We start from the raw sequence: 20,163 nt of genomic DNA, 5'->3' as shown, positions 1-20,163 counted from the left end.
TGCAAAAGGGTGATACATATAATTCGAACAACAATACGATTGATGAACACGAGTGAATCACCAATGTGTGACAGTCTATAACTCCGCGTAAACAGAATTGATGAATTTCTGCCGATTGAAAGGGAAAAAAATAATATGTGAGTACAATATGAAGTGTACGCTGCAATCGCAAATGCAATCATATCTTAATTATACTCAGAATGTTGGGCAATCGTACGTTGATGTCACCTACAAGTATGACGGATAAATTTTTACTGAATTTCAGTGCTGACAAGTACCAGTCGCACATGGAGTGGAGTAGAAAAGATCTCAGACATCCGTTCTTGTAAATTCGATTTACTAAATGAATAAAAGGCTGCTGTTGTTTAGTTCGTATGGTTACAACATTTTATAATGTAAGTGACGCATTCGCGCGATAGAATCTGATGCCAGCACTAGACGATGGCAACAATCTGTCTTGAAACTGCGTTCAGCGCAGTATAAACGTCAGTCAGAAAACGTAGAGCAAATAAAGGCTTGGGTATGAACAAAGCGAACCCGCAAATACCTCCAGGTACTTCCCGATGCTTGTATTCTCTTCTTAATAAGTACTGAAGTTTGGAAATACATGGCACGTGCATACACATGAGGTGAATATTAATCAATGCTTCAGGTATCGCTGCGCATACGCGGTTGAGTGAATCGCAAGGTGATCATCGAGTTTCTGATAGTTTAACCTTCGTTTAAATCTGTAGAGTTGTTTAGCGGATGTTCATCTGCCGAGGTGATGATTGGATATCGATGTTAAGCGTAAGCATAGTAAATATTATTGGTGGAACGTGTCACAGTTATTATTTCGTCACTTCGGAACCTCTTTATGACGTACACAGTTCCAAAATGACCCTGGGTATCATATTTTTCCGGCAATTACTAAGCGGTTACCTTTTATTGAAAACCCGCATCAACATTTAATTACGTCAAATAACCACGTTTGATTGTTATTATCATTATTATTCTATTGTGTTTTCGACTTTACTAGGTTACGCTGTAATTCAGCGTCACGTCACGGCTTGTAATTTCAAATATCTCAGTCCTTCTCGACTTTGTCAAGTGAGAGATAAGGAAGAGGCAGCTGGTCGATATGCAAATATACTGGTAAGCGGATGATATAATAGGCTCCAAATTATTAATGTCTACCCAAAAACCATTTATTCACATTATTACATCGCGTACAAATGTATCACGTATATTTACAGACACTTAAGCTAACACCGAGGTGAAATCTTTTGAAGATATATTAAATGTATAAAAACTCCCACAGAATTGACGTTTTCAGTGCTTTTCCGAAATTTATTTTGGGCTTGTGTGTATTAAGTGGATTAATTTTTCTACAACAAGCTATCAATATGCAAGCAGCTGGCTGACCATCGAGTGAACACCTAGTTTTGCAATGTCGCCTATGTCCGAAGAGACGGCGGCTTAAAATCTTTTGGCAGGCACCCCATGAGCGTACATATCGCAGACCGACCATCGGGTGAACATATGCAATGATTACAGTCGTCCATGAACCTTTCGTTTGGTGTACAGCGAGTCTCACGTCGCTGTCTCGTAAGGTTCTTAGGAGGACATGCCATCAGGGTACAAGCAGCTGAACGACCATCCCGCGAACACCAACAGTGATTACAATCATCCATGAAGCCTTCATTCGGCTTGCATTTCAGAGGGTTGGGGAGATCACGTCGTACCCGTGGAAGTTCCTGAGGTTTTGGGCATAGTCTCCTGGTGCACGCCTCGGCGGTTCCATGCGGGTTGCATCGACAAGTATTGCAATCCAATATTCTCACGGCATTTGGCTGGCACACTTGATCTGAAGGGTGAAATGAAACGTGAAGCTGAAATGTACCTAGCGACTGGTGACAGTTGAGTAAATGTCAATTCAAAAACAGTGTACCTCGTTTGGTACGAAGCAACGGGTTGTCCTGATGAGGAAGCTTTAGGGAGCCATCCGCATTCAAATATTCTTTTGGTATTTGGACGCACATCATTTTAGTGCAAGCCAAAGCAGTTCCATCCTGAGAGCAGGCGCACGTGTTGCAGTCTATTTTAGTCTGTGTCCCTGGTGTGCAAATCTGTTGCCGTACTTGGCCACTTGGGTGTCCATGGATTCCTTTTAGAATATATCGGATGGCAGGTTAGTACCGAAAAATGGTTCAATAAAAAACAAATAAAAACTAAAATCTGAACTAGATTTAACGAAATATCGAAATAACTACTGAGCTTGAACAAATGGCTCGCGAATTTCGTTCGATGGTCAATGATTATGACAAGACTCATGGCGATTGACGTAAAGTTTGACGGGCCTCAAGGTATATTGATAACGTTACTTACCAATCGCCAACACCACGAGAATCACGGAGCACACTCGAAGACTCTTCATCATTATCGAGAAAACTTGCCAACAATATCAGTTGAGTACCAGACGAGGAGTAACGCAGCTCACCCAAGACTCGGAGTTAAATATGATTTCGAATCCCTGAATCGTGAGAAACTAACCAATCAGAAGCCGTGGATAAATATTGCGAGAAAAGTTATTGACGTCGCGACGGAGATGCGATAGGGAATCCCAATCGGAACAACATTTCTCAGGAAGTCTGGAAGGCGGCTGACGTAATTACCTACACTTCTCAGTTCCAAAAGCAAGAATCTCCACTCAAGGTTTCTCGTCAAACATTATCTCCGATATTTACTCCGTCAATAACGGATCAAAAAATTAGCGTTATAGAGTTATTTTTACATGAAAAAATTATTTCACTTACCTTCTCTTGATTCTATTGCACGTATGTCTACACACCCATTGCGGTACTTACGACTAGTGTGATCAAGTTTTTTTTTATCCTTTGTAGGTACCGTTCTGTGCGAGGTATCAGAGAATTTATTCATCGAGTATAGGAATACTGGGTCACTCGTTAATTTTATCACATAATTTATAACTCGTTCGTCGGCCACGGCCGAGAAGCAATCGAATAATTAACGCTATCTGATATGTTGCAGTAACTATATATATTTATATATGTATATGTTTACCAAAGTTTATATAATTATTTGTAAAATATCTGAGACTTGATTATACATCGTTCGGCCATCATTATCGTATTGTAATTTTTTTGTTAACGGAAACGACGAGTGCATACATATGCTCGGCGCTCGTGAATGCATGTATGACTAATGCATACAGTTATGTTTGCAGACACAATTAGCACTTGCCATATATGCGCATGGAAATTTGAATTCATGCAGTGCATAAACTTAGATCGTCAAGGCGAATAGCAGTCCAAGTGGTTGTTGCGTGTCAAAACATACCCTTACAGAATGGGGCGTTATGTTCAATAAAAGAATTGCTAGAAATTTATTAATGATAAAAGATGATAATTTATAAAGTATCCAATAGCATTTTATTATATTAGGGACTGCTTTACGCACAGAGAGATAACATAGATAAGCGTAGCAATAAACAACATATTCGTTTGTACTTCGGTTATCCCGACTGTTTCTTTAAATTCAAAAAGCAGATCTGTTTGTACTCCGGTTATCCAGAATGTTTCGTCATACCCTTTTTGCAGATAGACAGCGCTTGTGATACGATAGTTCTCAAGCCTGTTCTATTCTATAAAAAATATTTATCTGGAGCAGTTTATGGTGTGCGTGGGTCTCCCCATCTGGCTTCTTCGAGTTTCTCCTTTTTAAAGCAAATTTACATCCTGTATCGATATTTTCCAAGTAGATCAGATTCGTAGATTAATAGAGAATTATTGGACTAGAAAAAAAATAGGATTTAGATTTCATAAATCGCAGGTAAATAAATACGTGTTAAATCACATTCAATATAAAAGAAAGGAAATATAATATGTAAGGAAATCTGGGATTTAATTATATTGTCTTTTAATTTATAAGAGCCTTAAATTCTATAATAGTAAATATCCCATAATTCTGTAATTACACCTGTGTTAGTTTGATCAAACAAACGGAGATTATATGTAAACTCCAAAGGTTACCTCTAACCTAGTTGTATCATTGAAAGTATTTCTTGCAATCCATGTTTACGAGTAAAAAATTTGAACTTGGCCCCAGGAAGTAATTCCAAACACCCTGAGATTCTTATCTACTCTCCAATTAAAATATCTATTGCTTCTCGCAATTGGCGCTCAACCATAAAAGAAAATTAGAATCTAACCGAAGTGTCTCACGGTGAAGAGAAGAACCTTGGTCCGAAACCTAAACAAACATCTAACACCAATGCACATAGCCATACCGAGTCGGCTGATTGACAAAGAAAACACTAAAAATCAATCAAAGTCGAGTTAGGTAGAAAATCGCGGAGATCCTGTACGGAATCCAACGGGGGCCTGATTCTGATTTTTACTGGTAAAAAGTTTTTCCGTTTAACTTTATGTAGCAGTCCTACCTTTATCGGCCGAGAAAACCCTTTTTCTTCTTATATTAAATAAACAAAAGAATGGAATGGGTTCAAATTTCGACGGTACATCGCTCTTTCATAACGGAATTCAGGAAATGAAATAAGGCGTATCGATAAGCTTTTGACTTGTAAATGTACGCGGCCAAAAATAGAGCACATCAAGCGGAAACAAGGACTCGATCACTCTTGGGAAGACGAGCAAGGAGAAAGTAACGATACATAGTAACAAGTTCTCCGTCAAAAAGTTCAATTCAACCTTTTTCATTGAAAATATCTTCAAACCAATAATGCTACGTAACTAATGTGAATTAAGACAAAATCATCTTAACCGTACATCGATGTGTAAAAAACACAGTTAATTTTTATAAGATTTAAATTTCGAAAGAAGACTTTGAATCCAACAAAGTAACAACAAGGCGGAGGATTGATAATAACATCTACTCTTGAAAAAGCCATGTTGATATCTTTTCAAATTTCACGTAATGAGAAAATAAAAACCAGGTAAAGGTTCACATACTCGTCATTACCTAATCTATCAAACACGCTTAACAGTTCTCAAGAGACAATTTTTAATTCGTATGAATGAAAATAAACCGATAAAGTGCGTAATCAACTTCAACAAAAAAGTGTTGCTCGAAACAAAAGAAGACTTAATTTATACAATTTTATTTTTACACAGTTATCGAAAAAAAAAAGAATTTCCAGTAAATTTCATTAATAAACAAACACACAAAAGCTTTCCATGATAAAATAATTGTGCGTCAACATGTTTTTGAACGTACCGTTTTCTGATTAGAAAATATGTAAATAAGGAAATTTTTTATTGTAATTAACAATAGTATTTTAACGGCTACACATAACAATGACGTGCTCCCAAAACGTTTTAATTTTTTCCTTACAATCTCGTGTGACGAAAATTAAGAGAACATCAGGTGAAAACCAAGTACCTAATTATTCATTCACGACTCCTTGATTTGGCTTCAACGTGGGAAGGAAATTGCGTCGTTTCCGCAGACATTAGTCAATTCTTTGGTAGAACATCTTGAAGCAATTCTCGCTGGTTCCGTCAATTCTGCATCGGCATGTCATGTTATCATTAATTGTTCTACTTTTGTTAGGCTCGCAGACTTGATCTGAAAGGTCAAACGGAGAATGAAGTTGAAATGTATTTAGCGGCTGGTTACAGTTAGACAAATGTGAATTCAAAAACCTCGTTTGGTACGAAGCAACGGGTTGTCTTGATTAGAAACCTTTTGTAAGCCATTCGCATTCAAATATTCTCTTAGTGTTTCTACGCACAACATTTTAGTGCAGGCCAAAGCAGTTCCATCCTCAGAACAGGTGCACATGTTGCAGTCTACCTTAGTCTGTGTCCCTGGTGTGCAAATCTGTTCCCGTACTTTGCCACTTGGGTGTCCGTGGATTCCTTTTAGAACATATCGGATGGTAGGTTAGTACCAAAAAACGGTTCAATAAAAAACAAATAAAAACTAAAATCTGAACTAGATTTAACGAAATATCGAAATAACTACTGAGCTTGAACAAATGGGTCGCGAATTTCATTCGATGGTCAATGATTATGACAAGACTCATGGCGATTGACGTAAAGTTTGACGGGCCTCAAGATATATTGATAACGTTACTTACCAATCGCCAACACCACGAGAATCAAAAAGCATACTGGAAGATTCTTCATCGTTATCGAGTAAATTTGTCAACAATATCAGCTGAATGCCCGAAAAGGAGTAACGCAGCTCACCGAAGAATCGGAATTAAATATAATTTCGTATCCACGGAACGTAAGGAACCAGGGAATCAGGAGCCAAGGATGAATACTGCGAGAAAAGTATTTGACGTCGCGACGGAGATGCGATAGCGAATCCAAATCGGAACGATATTTTTCGAGAAGTCTGGAAAGCGGATGACGCAATCACCTACAATTTTCAGTTTCACAGACAAGGGGATCGGACAAATGGCAATTCCCTCTCTACGTCTCTCGTTAAATTCAACCTGCGATATTTACTTCGTCATTAAAAGACTAAACAACTCTACACCACAGATCAATGTTTACGAAATTCTCACAAGCTAAAGATATTTTTACACGAAAGAATTTAATTATTTCACCTACCTTCTCTTGGTACTATTGCGTGTTTGGGTCATAGACACCCATTGCGGTACTTGTGACCAGTGCGATATAATTCTTCATCTGCGCCGATTTGTGCCAGGTATCAGAGAACTTATTTAGCAAGTATAAGAATAATTGCTCACTCGTTAATTTTATCACATAATTCATAAGTCGTTCAACGGCTGACGAGCAATCGTATGATTAACGCTACCTGATATGTTGCAGCAACTCTACAGTGTGTATGTTTATTACCAAACTTCGAATGATCATTTGGGAAATACTTGGGAATTGATTATACAACGTTCAACCATGGTTACCGTATTCGAATTTTGTTTTTTCACTGAAGCGACGAGTGCATACTTTTACTCTATGTTTCCGAACACATATAATACTAATGCATATAATGGAGCTTTTCATGTCCACTGGAGAACGATTTTCTCTCACCATTTTTCATTCTATTCACGATTATTTACACAACTCTCCGATCTCAAAAAAGCAGTCCCGAATTTTCTCAGAGTTTTTTTCTCTGACCGTTAATTTTTTTTTATTACTCAGACCCATCTCAAGATCGGTTTTTTGCAAAAATCTTATATTTTATACTGATAATCTCTTTGAGATATGAGAATTGTTTAAAATATAGTGAAGCAAATCAAACATGTTGCGGGCAAATCATTGCTCGAGTTGACAATTAAAGCCCCATATAGTTATGTTTGCAAACACAATTAAGACCGTACAGCGCTGTATTGACGCGTGGAGATTTGAATTTACGCAGTGTACAAAGTTACACCGCCAAGGTGAATAGTGGGAACGAGATTTATAAATGACAAACATTGGCGCAGACGTGACAATTGTTTAAAGCACCGTATTTATTAAATTTTCACAAACGACACTCGAGTCACACGTAATAACGAAGTAACTACATTTCATTTAACGACTCGAGAGTCCGAAAACTCGTCCACACTTTTCGAGTTGTTTTACAAGTAGCAAACACATTGTTCAGGCATTTGTACGCGGCGTAGAAGTTGGACAGGGATTCGTGGTGCAGGCGTAATGGCCGCCCCAGCTGTCAGGTTCGCACCAACAATGGTTACATTCGTACATGTACGTTGCTCTATCACAGGGGCCCTGGATCAGTAACTCTGTGAAGTAGAATAAAAATTAAACCCGACTACCGAGGTTGCTTATAGTTAACTTGCAATCATTCGTGTATGTATACTGAAATTCTTGCTCATACTTCGCTTCGTACGACGCAAATTTTTCGCTTGATCTGGATTTATTGAAGCGTCGTCGGAACTCCGGGGTGTTGATGCAAATTGAAGACACTCCATTTTGGAGCAGGACCACTCTGAACCGTCCCCGACACAGAGGCATTCGTTGCATTTCTTGCGTTTCGTAGTACCCGGTATGCAGACCTGAGAGTTCGGGATACTTCTCTTGTGCAACATTAGTTTGTACGGATTTACACGACGCAGATTTAGCTCCGTCTCTGGCCAATCTTGCGAAGCTCCTTTGACTAAAAAATATCAAACTCCGTTATATTTGTCCGTCATTATTTGCCGACAGTTATTCCGATGATATTTTAACTTACCAACTTCTGCGTAAAACAGACTCATGAAAGTGAAAGCGTATATGAACACCTTCTTCATTTTGTACAAACTGGATTTGCAATCGTTTAAACTGTGTACTCAAGCGTTTAGTGGAAACTATCGCCTCGTTGTCAGTGCCGCGTTTTATTTGTTAAGAATATTACATATTAGATGAGCTTCCAGAAAGGCGTACGCCGTCTTGAAACTAGAATTAAGAGTCGAGTGGAGGAACTTTGACCGAGATACAGATAATAATGACGATTGTTTTTAAACCGAACGATGATAACATTGAGTAATGTTTATTACGTGAATTTTGAATTATATTCGAGATAGCTGCTCGGAGATAAGCTTGAATGGTAATAGGTCAGAATGGATCATTGAAGGTCAGGTGATAGTGGCAAAGCCCGTCTTAACGAAACACAACTTTGGAAAATAAAAGAATTTTTACTTTCAGTTATATCTCAATCCGATATACGTCATTGAGTCATTACTTAACCGCAATAAGTGAAATCGCTATCTTCAAAAACATCCAACTTATTAACCAGCTGATTCCAAACTGACAATGAGTCTGCTAACTTTGGAAGCATTATCTATAATAAATTTGAGGAATCGCTGTATCAGAAGTCTGTACACGGAGAAAAAATTTCGATTCATTAACGTCGATACATTTTGACTGTATTTAATTCAATCACATTGACGCGTCGTACTTCGTCGAATTCAAGTCCACTATTGTCATGCAGTGGATGTTCATTGCCGAATGAATCACTTCTATCCGTTAAAGACATAATTTACAAATGGAGAATTACAGAAACCGATTTTCAGCGATTATTTATAAATATCTAAGAATATTCAATCAACGATATCTCGTTCCATATACTATACAGCGAAAATAAATACTATATGAGATTTAAAATGTTTGCAGTTCGTAAAATAATCAATCAAGTTCTAATATTTTATCTTAGTTCCACTACAAGTCATCGACCCTTCTCTTCTTGTAAATACACATCTTGTTATATGATTTACTTGCGCAATAAATAATTTGTTTCTTTCTGTAACTTAACTCTGTCATTGCGTTTCTGAAATACCTGAATGAATTTGCGGTTCTTAAAAAAGAAAGTTGAGTTAACATTTACAGTAGTGCTCAAAAGTATTTTGCTAATATGAAATTCGTAATTACTTTGATCAATCGTTTTCCTTACTTTTCTTTATTTTCACTTTATTTTCAAGCAATCGAGAGTTAATTTTTAACAATTATGCAGAACATCGAATTTCTTTCAACAAATAATATTACTGATTTTTTTAGTTTATACTTGCATGTAATTAACTCAATTACTATCTTTGTCAAAATACTTTTAAGCACTACTGTAAGTGTAACAAATCAGTCGGGTGATAACCGAAAGCGAATAGCGAGTATGTACGTACTTAAAAACCATAGCTTTCAGGCGTTCCCAACGAATTGTTTCGACACGCAAGTCTACAACGTTCGATAAAACTGCGCTATACTTATAACTTTAATCTAGTACATGAAAGCCACGGGTCGGTTCAAAAGTAGATCAAAGCGACGGCAGTAAAACCAGAATGGCGATGGCCGTGGACAATGCAGTTTATTTTTTCATAGACTCTGCATCAAGTGACTAGATTATACTTTTTTAGTAAAAATGCCATCCGCGCGTGTATTATCGGACAAGCTGGAAAGAAGTGACGGACCTTTTACTGATAATCAGTGCAAAGGAGATTGTTGAGTTCTTTCCGCATTATATATATTAATTTTTGCAGTAGGTAGTAAGTGGATGTTTGAACATTTTTAGCATCGAATTGCTCAAGTCTTATCTTTTATGAATACTTTGGATACTTGACTGGCAAAACATGCTCAAAATCATTGGAGATAGTGGAGGTGGTCCTCAACTCGTGTGCACAGTTTGTTACTGGACCAGACGGCAGAGTTTCGACCGTAACAAACTGTTCATAAAAGAATTTCATTAGTTTAAACGCTTCGCTTGGATGTCATTAACAAGACTTTACGTTTTTCTCCGCCTAGATCAGCGCTGAACTTTATGATGGCGCAAAGGTACGAAGAATTGGTTTTACACAATATGTCGTTTCCTGAACATTACAGGTTGAAAATAGTTAAATAAAAAATTGAAGGGGGTGAAATTCTTTGGAAATAAGATTGCGTACAAAATCTCTTAAGTCGTACTTGACGAGACTTTCTATAAATTGAAGAACGAATCAAGGTGCACGTCGATCTGTGTGCTCAAGATTAATAGACGCATCTCTGGAGCTCGCAAATACAAAAGTTTCCCGTTATTATACCTCTAAGCAAGTCTATTTAATTATTAAACTTATATCTAATCAATTTTACAAGTTCTCCATCTGGTTGGCCGTTCTCCAAGTGTGATTATTATTTGATTGCAGATCGTGGCTTGCGCTCTCTTGGGCGTGTTTCTTGGCCAGTTCACCGAGTACAATGGAAACCCAGGCAACAGAGGCGACCTGGGATTCTCGGCAGACCCAGGAAACCCTGGCTAGTCCGGCTTCCAACACGTCAAGCCCTCCGCGTTTGAGAATAAGGAATCCAATACGGCTTTCCCCGCCTCTCGTGCGGGTGTCGCAAACGGAGCGTACGGACGGTAAGCCGGAATTTGATTCGACGCCGGGGAGTCTGTCACTGACAAGGCGACTTTGATCGAATGCCCGTTAATTCTACCCTGATATACATGGTGACCGCAAAAATGTATCATCTTCCCTTGCAGATGGAACCCCCGCATATTGGAGAACAGTCAGGTGACGTACCCGAACGGCGCCTACGCCTACAAATACAGGACCGAGAACGGAATCTACGCTGCCGAGAGCGGCGGACCCTACCGGACTCGCAATGGCCTGGAAAAGGTACGTTATACTTGGTTCGATCGCAGGATGCGAGAGAATTTATCCGCGAGTAATCGAAATTCTCGACCGGTTTTCGCCGAATTATTATTATACTTGCTGGTGTTTCCGTTGTAACCTCTTGAATGGTCGGCTTCGAGAGATTCGCAAGACTCATTCCTCCCCTTCGGAATTACGATTTCTCACGCGGCTTCGCTGTGCACGCTAGTCGTGAACGATTGATTATTGCCAGTGCGCCGGGGCGGGAAAATTGAGGTGAAACAACCAACCGATACCCGAGTGAGGTCGACGTTACAAGTTCACTGCGGTAAAATTTCCGATACTCTGCACGCGTGTCCTTCCTTACATCCTTACGTCTCACATTGTTCAAAGTACATACAGTAGACTACAGCGTCAGGGTTCGAACCAGCTCTTCTGGTTCTTCGACTCTCTGATTCGTCGATTTACCTTCACGCTTGAAGACCGCACTCCGATCTTTACGTCGCTGCTCAGAGATCGTTATTCTTTCTCCCGGATATCAAACTTTCACGCGCATTTTCGTTCCAGGCTGTCAACGGCAAGTACGGCTACATCTCCCCCGAGGGAATCCCCGTCAACGTCGTATACACCGCTGACGGATCCGGCTTCCGCCCCACGGTCCACATCGGTTGGTAGATCATTACGTCAATCACCCCCGACCGCCGACGTACCAACTCGCTTCGTTGATGCTGATACAGTAACCGAAAAAATGTGAAGGGATGCGAAGACCGTTACCCAAGAGAAGCGATAAGGACCAGAATCATTGCGTACCCGAAAACGAATTAGCCTAAATTGTTACTGATAAATTTAATTCCCAAATCTGTTTAATCAAATTCTATGGACCGCTTGCAGGTCGACATCCGGCATCGGATTGCGAGAGTAGATAAATAAATAAAGTTGCAAGTCTTTGGAACAAAACAATTTGCATTTATCGCATTATTACACACATCCTGATATGATACCAACAAATATCGTACGACGCATTTGTGCCACTGCACTTGGAAAAATTTCATTTGCTATTTGTGTAGTTACTACAGAAAATTTTAGTAGAATGAAGGGTATTTCAATATTTTTAGAATTCGAAGAAAATGTGGTATGAGCAACTAGGTATTTTTAATATATAAGTATAGTTGTCGATGCTGTTACATTTTCTCTTGATGGTAACGTTTAATCTGTTCAATACTTTTCAGTTGAACGAGGCCTTAACATCTATTTACCATTAAACCGACGAGAAATTGTCTCAAAAGTTGGAAGAAAATTTATAACGATCCGTGACCGTGTATCAAAACGTATATCTAATTGTAAGAAATACAAGCTAGACTTTCTACAGGTTAGAAGTAAATAACTTTAGATGATTGTTAGAAGGATTCCGGTCATGAATCACGGCATCACGATTCGATAGGTCACCTCAGGTACAGAAAAGAATAATGTCAAAGATGTTTGTACAGCATCACGTTGCATTGAACTTACGTGTAACAAAATATCCATATGCTGTACCTCTGAAAAATCGCTGCATATTTTCGCGGATTAAGGAAACTTCGAATGATTCTTGTAAATCGTTTGTGGATACATCTCGAAATATTCACTATATCTACCTAGTAGCCTAGTATATTTTAGCGATGTTCACGAAGCTAAAAATAATAACCGAACATGACTCGATTTAATCGGTAAAAATTATTCATTTGATCGATTATTTTGTATTTTTTTTAAACGGTGAATTTGAAACCGAAATGGCATTAATTTTAGTATGAAGTCTTAATAGCGAACATTTATTTCGATAATATATAGTTTCTTTCCAAATAATTTTTAATGTCACGTAAAAATATCAATGTCCTTGTCACTTGGTAAATCAAATAGGTACTTAGTAAATAAGACAATGATAATAATTGATTTTTCCATCACATAAATTGATATTGTATTGCATCGTTCATGGGAGTAAAAACAAAGACCGATTGTGAGGAAAAATAATCGAGTTAGCCGATTAATCAGGTTTGAAAAATAATCGATTATATTCGATTAATCGGGAAAAAATGATCGATTTATTCGAAAATCGAATAGCGATTGTTGGCTCGCCGTTGATATCGTGTCCAGAAAAAAAGGACCATACGTCTGGCAAATCAAATGCAAAATTATAGAAAATTAATAATGCAGTTCAACGTGTAATAAGTCTCTGAATCTCCTATTCTGGTCACTAAGCAAGATGCAGTAGGCAAGACCAGCACATGAAACTCACTTCAGCTTATCATACAAAATATTATTCATGACAGTTTTACCGAGAAAAATTTAATTTATCAAAGCACATATTAAATTTCGGATGCAGCGTTGCCCTCTATTCAAACCATTCCTATTGTTCACGGGGTCCTTTTGATCAAAATAAAAATGAAACTGGACACTGGAAATATCGACAATATTTATCCACGTTTATCGATATTGCCTTCACTTACCGTTAGATTACAATTAATATTATCAACGGACGAAGTTGGTCGAAAACGGGATACGTCTGGCAATTGATAAACGCATCCTGAAGGCTCGTGAAGAAAATCCGGCATAGCCTTGTGCTCGGGAAAGATTTCTAGAAAGTTATCGAGCATCGCGGACTCGGGGTTGTAAATTTTGCACTCCTTCGATGACCAGGCCAAAACACCTAGCCAAGTGCCTGGAAGCGACGCCAAGCAATACCTCCTAAGATGCAGCCCTTCAGGGTGTCATCGAAGACTCCCTCGCCACCGCAGCCAAAGAGCAAGGTCCACAAGCCCTTGGACCTCCTAGAATGAGGGAATTAACTACCAACCTCTTAGCAGCCCGCGTCCACGGACGTCCAACCATCTCACACATCTTTATTATTACATTACGTAACAAGTATTCTGCCTAAACAGTTCCTTTTCGGCTACCATCGTCTCCGGTTATCCTTCTCTCAGTCAACCTCCATCACTCATCTTTCCTTCAACCATCGTTCCAATAAAGTGATTTTTCTTGGCAATCTTCACACACATTCATGCTATAGTTTCTTTTATTATATGAAATTCCATCAACTTCCTTAAAACCTGTCGTTTCGATCACGACCCGTATCAAAATTCAAGTACAATATTAGTAATATAGTTTTACGTACAGTTCTATGAACATATCTGTTCTAGTCAATCAGCAAATTGCAATGGATTTATACGAATTATTATAGATTAAACGCGATGACATCTTCTTCGATTATATGAGCCTGTTCACCGTGAATTTGCGTGCAAGCTCATCCAAGGCCATTGACAGAGAGCGGAAATTATTGCAGACATCATATTCCGTGGGTCCTGGTCATAGATCTGTCGGTTGCTGAAAGTAAATCTTCTGATTCTCAAGAGCTCGCCACACGGGGTTTCAATTCCGCAGGAAATCCCGGCCCGGCTGAAAATCGATCGTGTTAATTTTGAATGTTCTCCGTGCTTAAATTTTGGTTTAAGATCGTAGAGTTGATTTCGTATTTACGACCTACACGATTTTTGATATATGCGTACAAACGAATACCTCGTGTGTATTTCACTACCGGTAAAACGAAATTAATAAATGCCCCTGCACTTCGTTCGAACGAATCATTGCAGCATAACGAATTAGGTTCAGCTTCGAAGAATACTAGTCGTCAGTTGAGACTTGAGACAAAGTCGGGAAAAAGTCGCAAGCCATTTAAAAATCAAAAGTTCCAACGTCGCTGGCCCAGAGCGAATTATACCGTACATGGTGATAATGAAGCGTTGGAACGAGCACAAGAGTCAGTATTCGGGGTTTGACTAATGCGACAATGCGAAACGCCGGGAATACTTGCGACCATCCCGAACATCATTAATACGGACCAGATAACTATCATAAACAAATTTTGCTCTCCATGCCTCGCTGGTAAGATTGTCTTATAACAGATTAAACGACAAATACTATTTATACGTCGATTCACACGCAGATAGTGAGTTGCCAATGGCTCAAAAACCGTCCTTCTAAGACAGGCGTAATAATAAATGAATTAACCGATCAAAATCTAACTCAATGACTCGTAATTAGTATCTGCAATAGAACATAATTGCGGGTCGCATTAGACACCAGGTTATGAATGTCTCACAAATCAAACGCAGTTACTAACATTAACAAAGAAATTTCTCACCTGATCGCTTGGAATGCTTTCCTGAATCTACAATTTCAATTCTTCCTTCTTCACACAATTTTCGAGTGCAGCCCCATCCGCTTCCATCCAGGGTACAAGTGCAGGTATTGCAGCCATCAAATTTTCTGGACCCTGGTTCGCACTTTTCATTGCTCAAACTTCTACCCAACCTCAAGACCAAGTCAGGTTCGACAAACTGCGAGTCAGCTTCAGCTGTAGTTAGAATTTCCGTGGATTCATTCAGGTAACACAAAGAAATGTAAAGCGTGTTACATATTATATTAATATTTTTATACGATAGATTCGATTGTGCAACATTATACTCAACGCGATTACATTCGTGTATTACAGTGCGTTCCAACCAGATTAAAGTGTGAATTATGTTTTCTTATTCGTTGCTCAAAACTACAGTTCAACTAATTCGCTTACCATTTTGTCCGGCTACGAGAAGTATCATAGCCACGGATAGCACGACTACCACATTCATATTGAACACAACGCTGAACTACTGAAAGGAACAAGTTCTGTACGGTTCCAGTGGTCTGAAAAGACTGCTGTAGCATACCCATGGTTCAGCCTTAAGTACCACAGTGAATTTATCAGTTACAGGTGACGTAGCCCCCGGCAGAATTCCAAGTTTAAACCTCCGAAAACAACATTAGGCAGTCGTGGAAAATTTAGACAGTTCTAACGAACCCTGCACTAAATTGACCGCTTAAGACTATGACATTGAATATTTGTACAACAGTTTCTGAGACGATGTAGGCTCAAAGAACCATTGCCTTTTTAGGACTTGGAGGACTAGGCGCTATAACTATTCAACAGTCGCATCCACAAATGAATTTTGGCTTAGTGTTTATTCGTAATTTTGCCGTCGGAAGCTGGTCCAACTTGAATCGGGATAGCTTGTCGCTCGGAATCTTAGGTCTGTGCCTTTCAATAGATTATAAAATTGATGTCCAGGACGCCAATTCTTTCACATTCTTCAAGCTTGCGTTCCAAAAACTCCGCAACGTTCCATAACGTCAAAGTGCGATTCCCTTCACCCTCCTCGCGTATTCTATTCGCTCTCATCGCGTGTCGCTACGACTACTTTCTCTCTATATGTAGAGAATATAGAAATAATTAACACATATGTTTTTGTTTCAACTTGTTATTGCGCGGCTGTACCTCGGTACAGTGAAGCATCGCCGACATGCACATTACAATGCTATAGAGAACCTTCAAATTGATCATCTTCCGACTGTTTCGTAATCTCAACTTTATCGCATGGCATCCAAATCGTTAAGTGGGGGCTACTTATTCCAAAGATGCTCCCCGAGTACTGAAATTTTACTAAATCAATCGTGGAAATAATTGTCAAAGCAGTGCGTCAACGCCCCGGGCATCCAGGACTTGTGGCTCTCCGAACGAAAACGATTTCAGTTCTATTTTTGGAAAAGAAACACATTTGGCAAGATCCTTGAACTCGAAATTCCGTGTGCAAATAGGTCCGATGTTTTTTCTTCACACCCAATAAATAATTTCAGTCGTGAATTACGGCATTACGATTCGATTACTCACTTCAGCATTATTAGACAGATTCTCCATGTACCAAAACAGCTGTTTCTATAAACTAAATAGATATTATATTGAAAAATTAACAACGCACGATCCAATCGGTTTGCAGTGATTGTTTTGGTACCGAAGCGACTCCAAATGGAATAACCATTTTAGTCGGGAGTAGGCCGGTAGATAATATTTCGAAAAAAAACTGAGCTTTAAAATAAATGATGCTTGCATAATTCCAGTGAGAACATTTCCCAGAAATCAGCCTCGATTAACGATAACATTCATGCGATACCAACGACCCCGCACAGAACTCTACACTACATCTACACGCCGACTGCGTGAGTAAATTCGAAATGTTCAAAATGATTATATAAGATCCTTGATGTGATGTTGATGAACTATTGAATAGCTTTCCCGTTAATGTTTACCAGCGACTTCGAATAAGAACGTGACGAAAAATAACTTGACAGGAGGAGCGGCTGGAACACTACAGCATATTCAACAATAAGGTCATGAAGCGAGCCCTGAAGATAAGTAAGATGCAATGTATCATACCTTGCATAGGAACAACATATGTGAAAATCGCCTGCGACTTACAATTTTCTTGTGCTTCACATCTCAATATACATTTTTATCATATAAACCGCTTTATATGTATATCCATTATCCCAACCTGAGGATAAAAATCTACCACTAGTCAGTGCTAGAGCCAGGCTAAAAATAGTATGTACTGATTAACTATTCGCACAGTGTCTTGGAGAAAAACCACCAATTCATGTAATCGTCAACACTAGAGAATTAACGGAGTAGATTTTCACCGGAACTTTAATATAAATGATTCGTGAAAAGGTTGCAACAGGTGAGCCAAGATTTTTGTAACTGCAACGCATTCATTTCTTGATACAAACATTCGTGCACACTCGATGATATTTTATCATTAATGGAATTGGTTTGGCGACTCTTTACTAATTCATTCTCGTCGTGCACTTGTCACGGTTGAACATGCAGATCGAGACACAGTGTATTATGAAAACGGCGAGACAATCAAATCAACTTTTGCGAGCTGTAAAAATTGTCCTACATGACACGGTACATCGTAAACGATAATGTTCCTCAAAACTCCTTACCTCGCTTGGCCCGCAGCTGGATGTAGTGGTCAGAACACCCCTTCAGCGTACAGCCCCATGCAGTGCCATCGGCGGTGCAGAAACAGGTGTTGCAGTCCAGGGCTTTCGTGGATCCGGGCTCGCAAATCTTTGGACTTTTCGTGGGAGAATCAACCTCTGCAAAAAAAATCGAAACCAAAAAATGTATCACCATGAAAAAGTTACGCAGACAGGCGCTGGGGTATTTACGTGGCACTTTTCATCTCGGATAGGTACACTTTGGAAATGGAACCAAAACTGTTGTGTACATAATTAAAAGTTCAAAAGACAAATACAGGTCAGCAAAAGAAAGAAAATCACGAGCGCTGGAATTTTACCATGTGAAACTTCAAATCCGGATAGTTCGAGTACTCGTATAGTTCAATTATCCGGAAAGTTAGTATATCCAGAACAATTTGTACGAAATTTGCAAATGAATTAGGTTCACGCCACAAGTTTAAGAAATTTGAAAAGCAGTTGTGTATCTTGGCAACCGAGTTTTACAAGATTGTGAGTTAGCTGTCGACTTCACAAGGAATGTACAGCAATTTCACTTTGCCGTACAGAAATTGTACTCTTACTCCACTTCGGCGTAGAAGATCTGTAGTGAATTCGAAAAAAATTTATAAACAAATGTAACTTGAGGTATGCTAAAAAACAAGTTTTTTCCCTCGTATCGTTTCCCCTGTAAAAAACGAGTGCTTTCGTGTATTACAAGGAGCGTGTCGAAGGGCGGCTCTGATGAAAATGTTAAAAAGTACGCATCCTAGTATACATATACTAGTAGTCGTAACTAAGACGTAGCTGTAATAATTGTAGTAAAACTATCTTAACACTATTCGTGTTATTCCTTTACATGTGGTATGCAGCCTTTAAAAACTGGGGAAATTCGTTACCTCGTTTAAGCCGATGCTGGGGGTAGTGTTCGGGACACCCTTTCAACGTACATTCCCAGTCAGTGCCTCGGTCGCTACAGCGACAGGTGTTGCAGTCCAACGCCTTCAGCGTCCCGGGCTCGCAAATCTTTGGCCTCTTCGCGAAAAAATCCAGACCGTCATTATCTGTTGGAAGCCCGTTGACTGCTGCAGAAAAATCGAGGACAGAATAATATATTAATCATCGACAAGCTACGCAAACACGCGCCCCTCACGGAAAAAACCTTCAATTTGGGGTGAATTCATACGCTTAATTTTTTCTTATGGGAATTTAGCATTACCTATGAATTAGGAGTACGAATTGACACTCAAGTTGAGGGTTTTTTCCGTGAGGGACTGAGTGCATCAATAAGTGCATTGAATGCGGAATTTCACGTATACTATGTCAAAAGAATATTTCCATAGCACTTTTCATGATTTGTAAAAGTCGAGTGTTATCGATGAAAGCGAGATTTGGAAACTATTTTCCTAGATATATGTTCGTCGTCGAATTCCATATTCTTCTATTATAAATATTATTTATCAGATTATGTACCGGTTTTTACACAGGCCAGAGCTAGGACTGCTAAAACACAAATTAAAACCGCTCTCATTATGCCGTTAGGCTACTGTCGAGGATAGAATTCAAAGTGTGCGATGCTCGAGTGTCTCGAGCTGACTGTCGTAGTACAGCGAACATTCAAACTTAAGTAATATCAGTTATCAGCTGAAAGTGATTTGAGCAGGGAATTCATTAAAAACCAACCGCTTCGAAAGAAAAAATTATCTTCTCGTGGAGAACGTTGTTGATGAATCGTGCTACGTTTGCCGTTTGAGATATGGCTATTCGACACATGAATAATATGCGAGATATCGAAGACTGCTTTTTTTCAAGTTCTTTTTGTAGATTAGAACAAAGCTTCAAATTTATTCTTGCTTTTGAATTTTTTTTTGGAATCAGGAAGGTTGCCATTCGTACACAATTACGGAGTTGTTATTGAGTTGGTATTGTAAATGATAAATTGTTTCAATCACGTAGTCGGAATATTTCAAAAAATGTATGCAACACGGTCTGTAAAAATCATTGAACCAATTTAATGCGAACGCTACAGCATCGCGTGATCATTTGATAAAAAGTTTGTGCTGTGTAAAACTCTTCTGATAGTAGTGATGTTTGTTTACGTTCAGCTTCAGCAGTTAAAGGTCGGGATCAAATAGATAATGGGAGTTCAATTTCTGCTCTAGTTGGAATAAACTTTATCACCCTCGAAAGTTAACTAGCACAGTATTCATCAGGGCAACGGGCACTAAAATATTACTTAAAATCGCGGGTAAATCAGACTTAGTGTT

General features: G+C 38.9%; 2 protein-coding genes and 1 long non-coding RNA gene across 3 annotated transcripts; 1 reads left to right on the top strand and 2 right to left on the bottom strand.

Annotated features, from left to right (window-relative positions):
* Positions 1-1,165: 1,165 nt before the first annotated feature.
* On the bottom strand, positions 1,166-19,512 carry LOC124180711. Its single transcript, XM_046566457.1, has 9 exons — positions 19,370-19,512; positions 18,796-18,981; positions 17,882-18,037; positions 15,204-15,416; positions 7,813-8,091; positions 7,589-7,717; positions 6,101-6,133; positions 5,664-5,879; positions 1,166-1,846 (listed from the first exon to the last, which is right to left on the bottom strand). Exons 1-9 carry the CDS (start codon positions 19,425-19,427, stop codon positions 1,437-1,439), a joined length of 1,680 nt encoding a protein of 559 aa, XP_046422413.1. The 5' UTR covers positions 19,428-19,512; the 3' UTR covers positions 1,166-1,436.
* On the bottom strand, positions 7,427-8,383 carry LOC124180494 (pacifastin-like protease inhibitor cvp4). The gene is made up of 3 exons (XM_046566092.1): positions 8,167-8,383; positions 7,813-8,091; positions 7,427-7,717 (listed from the first exon to the last, which is right to left on the bottom strand). Exons 1-3 carry the CDS (start codon positions 8,222-8,224, stop codon positions 7,575-7,577), a joined length of 480 nt encoding a protein of 159 aa, XP_046422048.1. The 5' UTR covers positions 8,225-8,383; the 3' UTR covers positions 7,427-7,574.
* On the top strand, positions 10,580-11,994 carry LOC124180496. The gene is made up of 3 exons (XR_006870269.1): positions 10,580-10,794; positions 10,918-11,053; positions 11,597-11,994. It is a non-coding gene; the product is annotated as an uncharacterized LOC124180496 (long non-coding RNA).
* Positions 19,513-20,163: the final 651 nt, after the last annotated feature.

This window comes from Neodiprion fabricii, chromosome 4, assembly GCF_021155785.1.
Source record: "Neodiprion fabricii isolate iyNeoFabr1 chromosome 4, iyNeoFabr1.1, whole genome shotgun sequence".
NCBI lineage: Eukaryota > Metazoa > Arthropoda > Insecta > Hymenoptera > Diprionidae > Neodiprion > Neodiprion fabricii.
This window is presented reverse-complemented; position numbering and strand designations above follow the sequence as displayed.

Coding starts and splice junctions, on each gene's coding strand:
- LOC124180494 (XM_046566092.1), bottom strand. CDS start 8,224: ATGAAGAAGGTGTTCATATACGCTTTCACTTTCATGAGTCTGTTTTAC. Junction 8,092..8,166: donor TCTGTTTTACGCAGAAGTTG/GTAAGTTAAAAT, acceptor GATATTTTTTAG/TCAAAGGAGCTTCGCAAGAT. Junction 7,718..7,812: donor TTTGCGTCGTACGAAGCGAA/GTATGAGCAAGA, acceptor TCTACTTCACAG/AGTTACTGATCCAGGGCCCC.
- LOC124180711 (XM_046566457.1), bottom strand. CDS start 19,427: ATGAGAGCGGTTTTAATTTGTGTTTTAGCAGTCCTAGCTCTGGCCTGT. Junction 8,092..15,203: donor AAAGCATTCCAAGCGATCAG/GTGAGAAATTTC, acceptor GATATTTTTTAG/TCAAAGGAGCTTCGCAAGAT. Junction 7,718..7,812: donor TTTGCGTCGTACGAAGCGAA/GTATGAGCAAGA, acceptor TCTACTTCACAG/AGTTACTGATCCAGGGCCCC.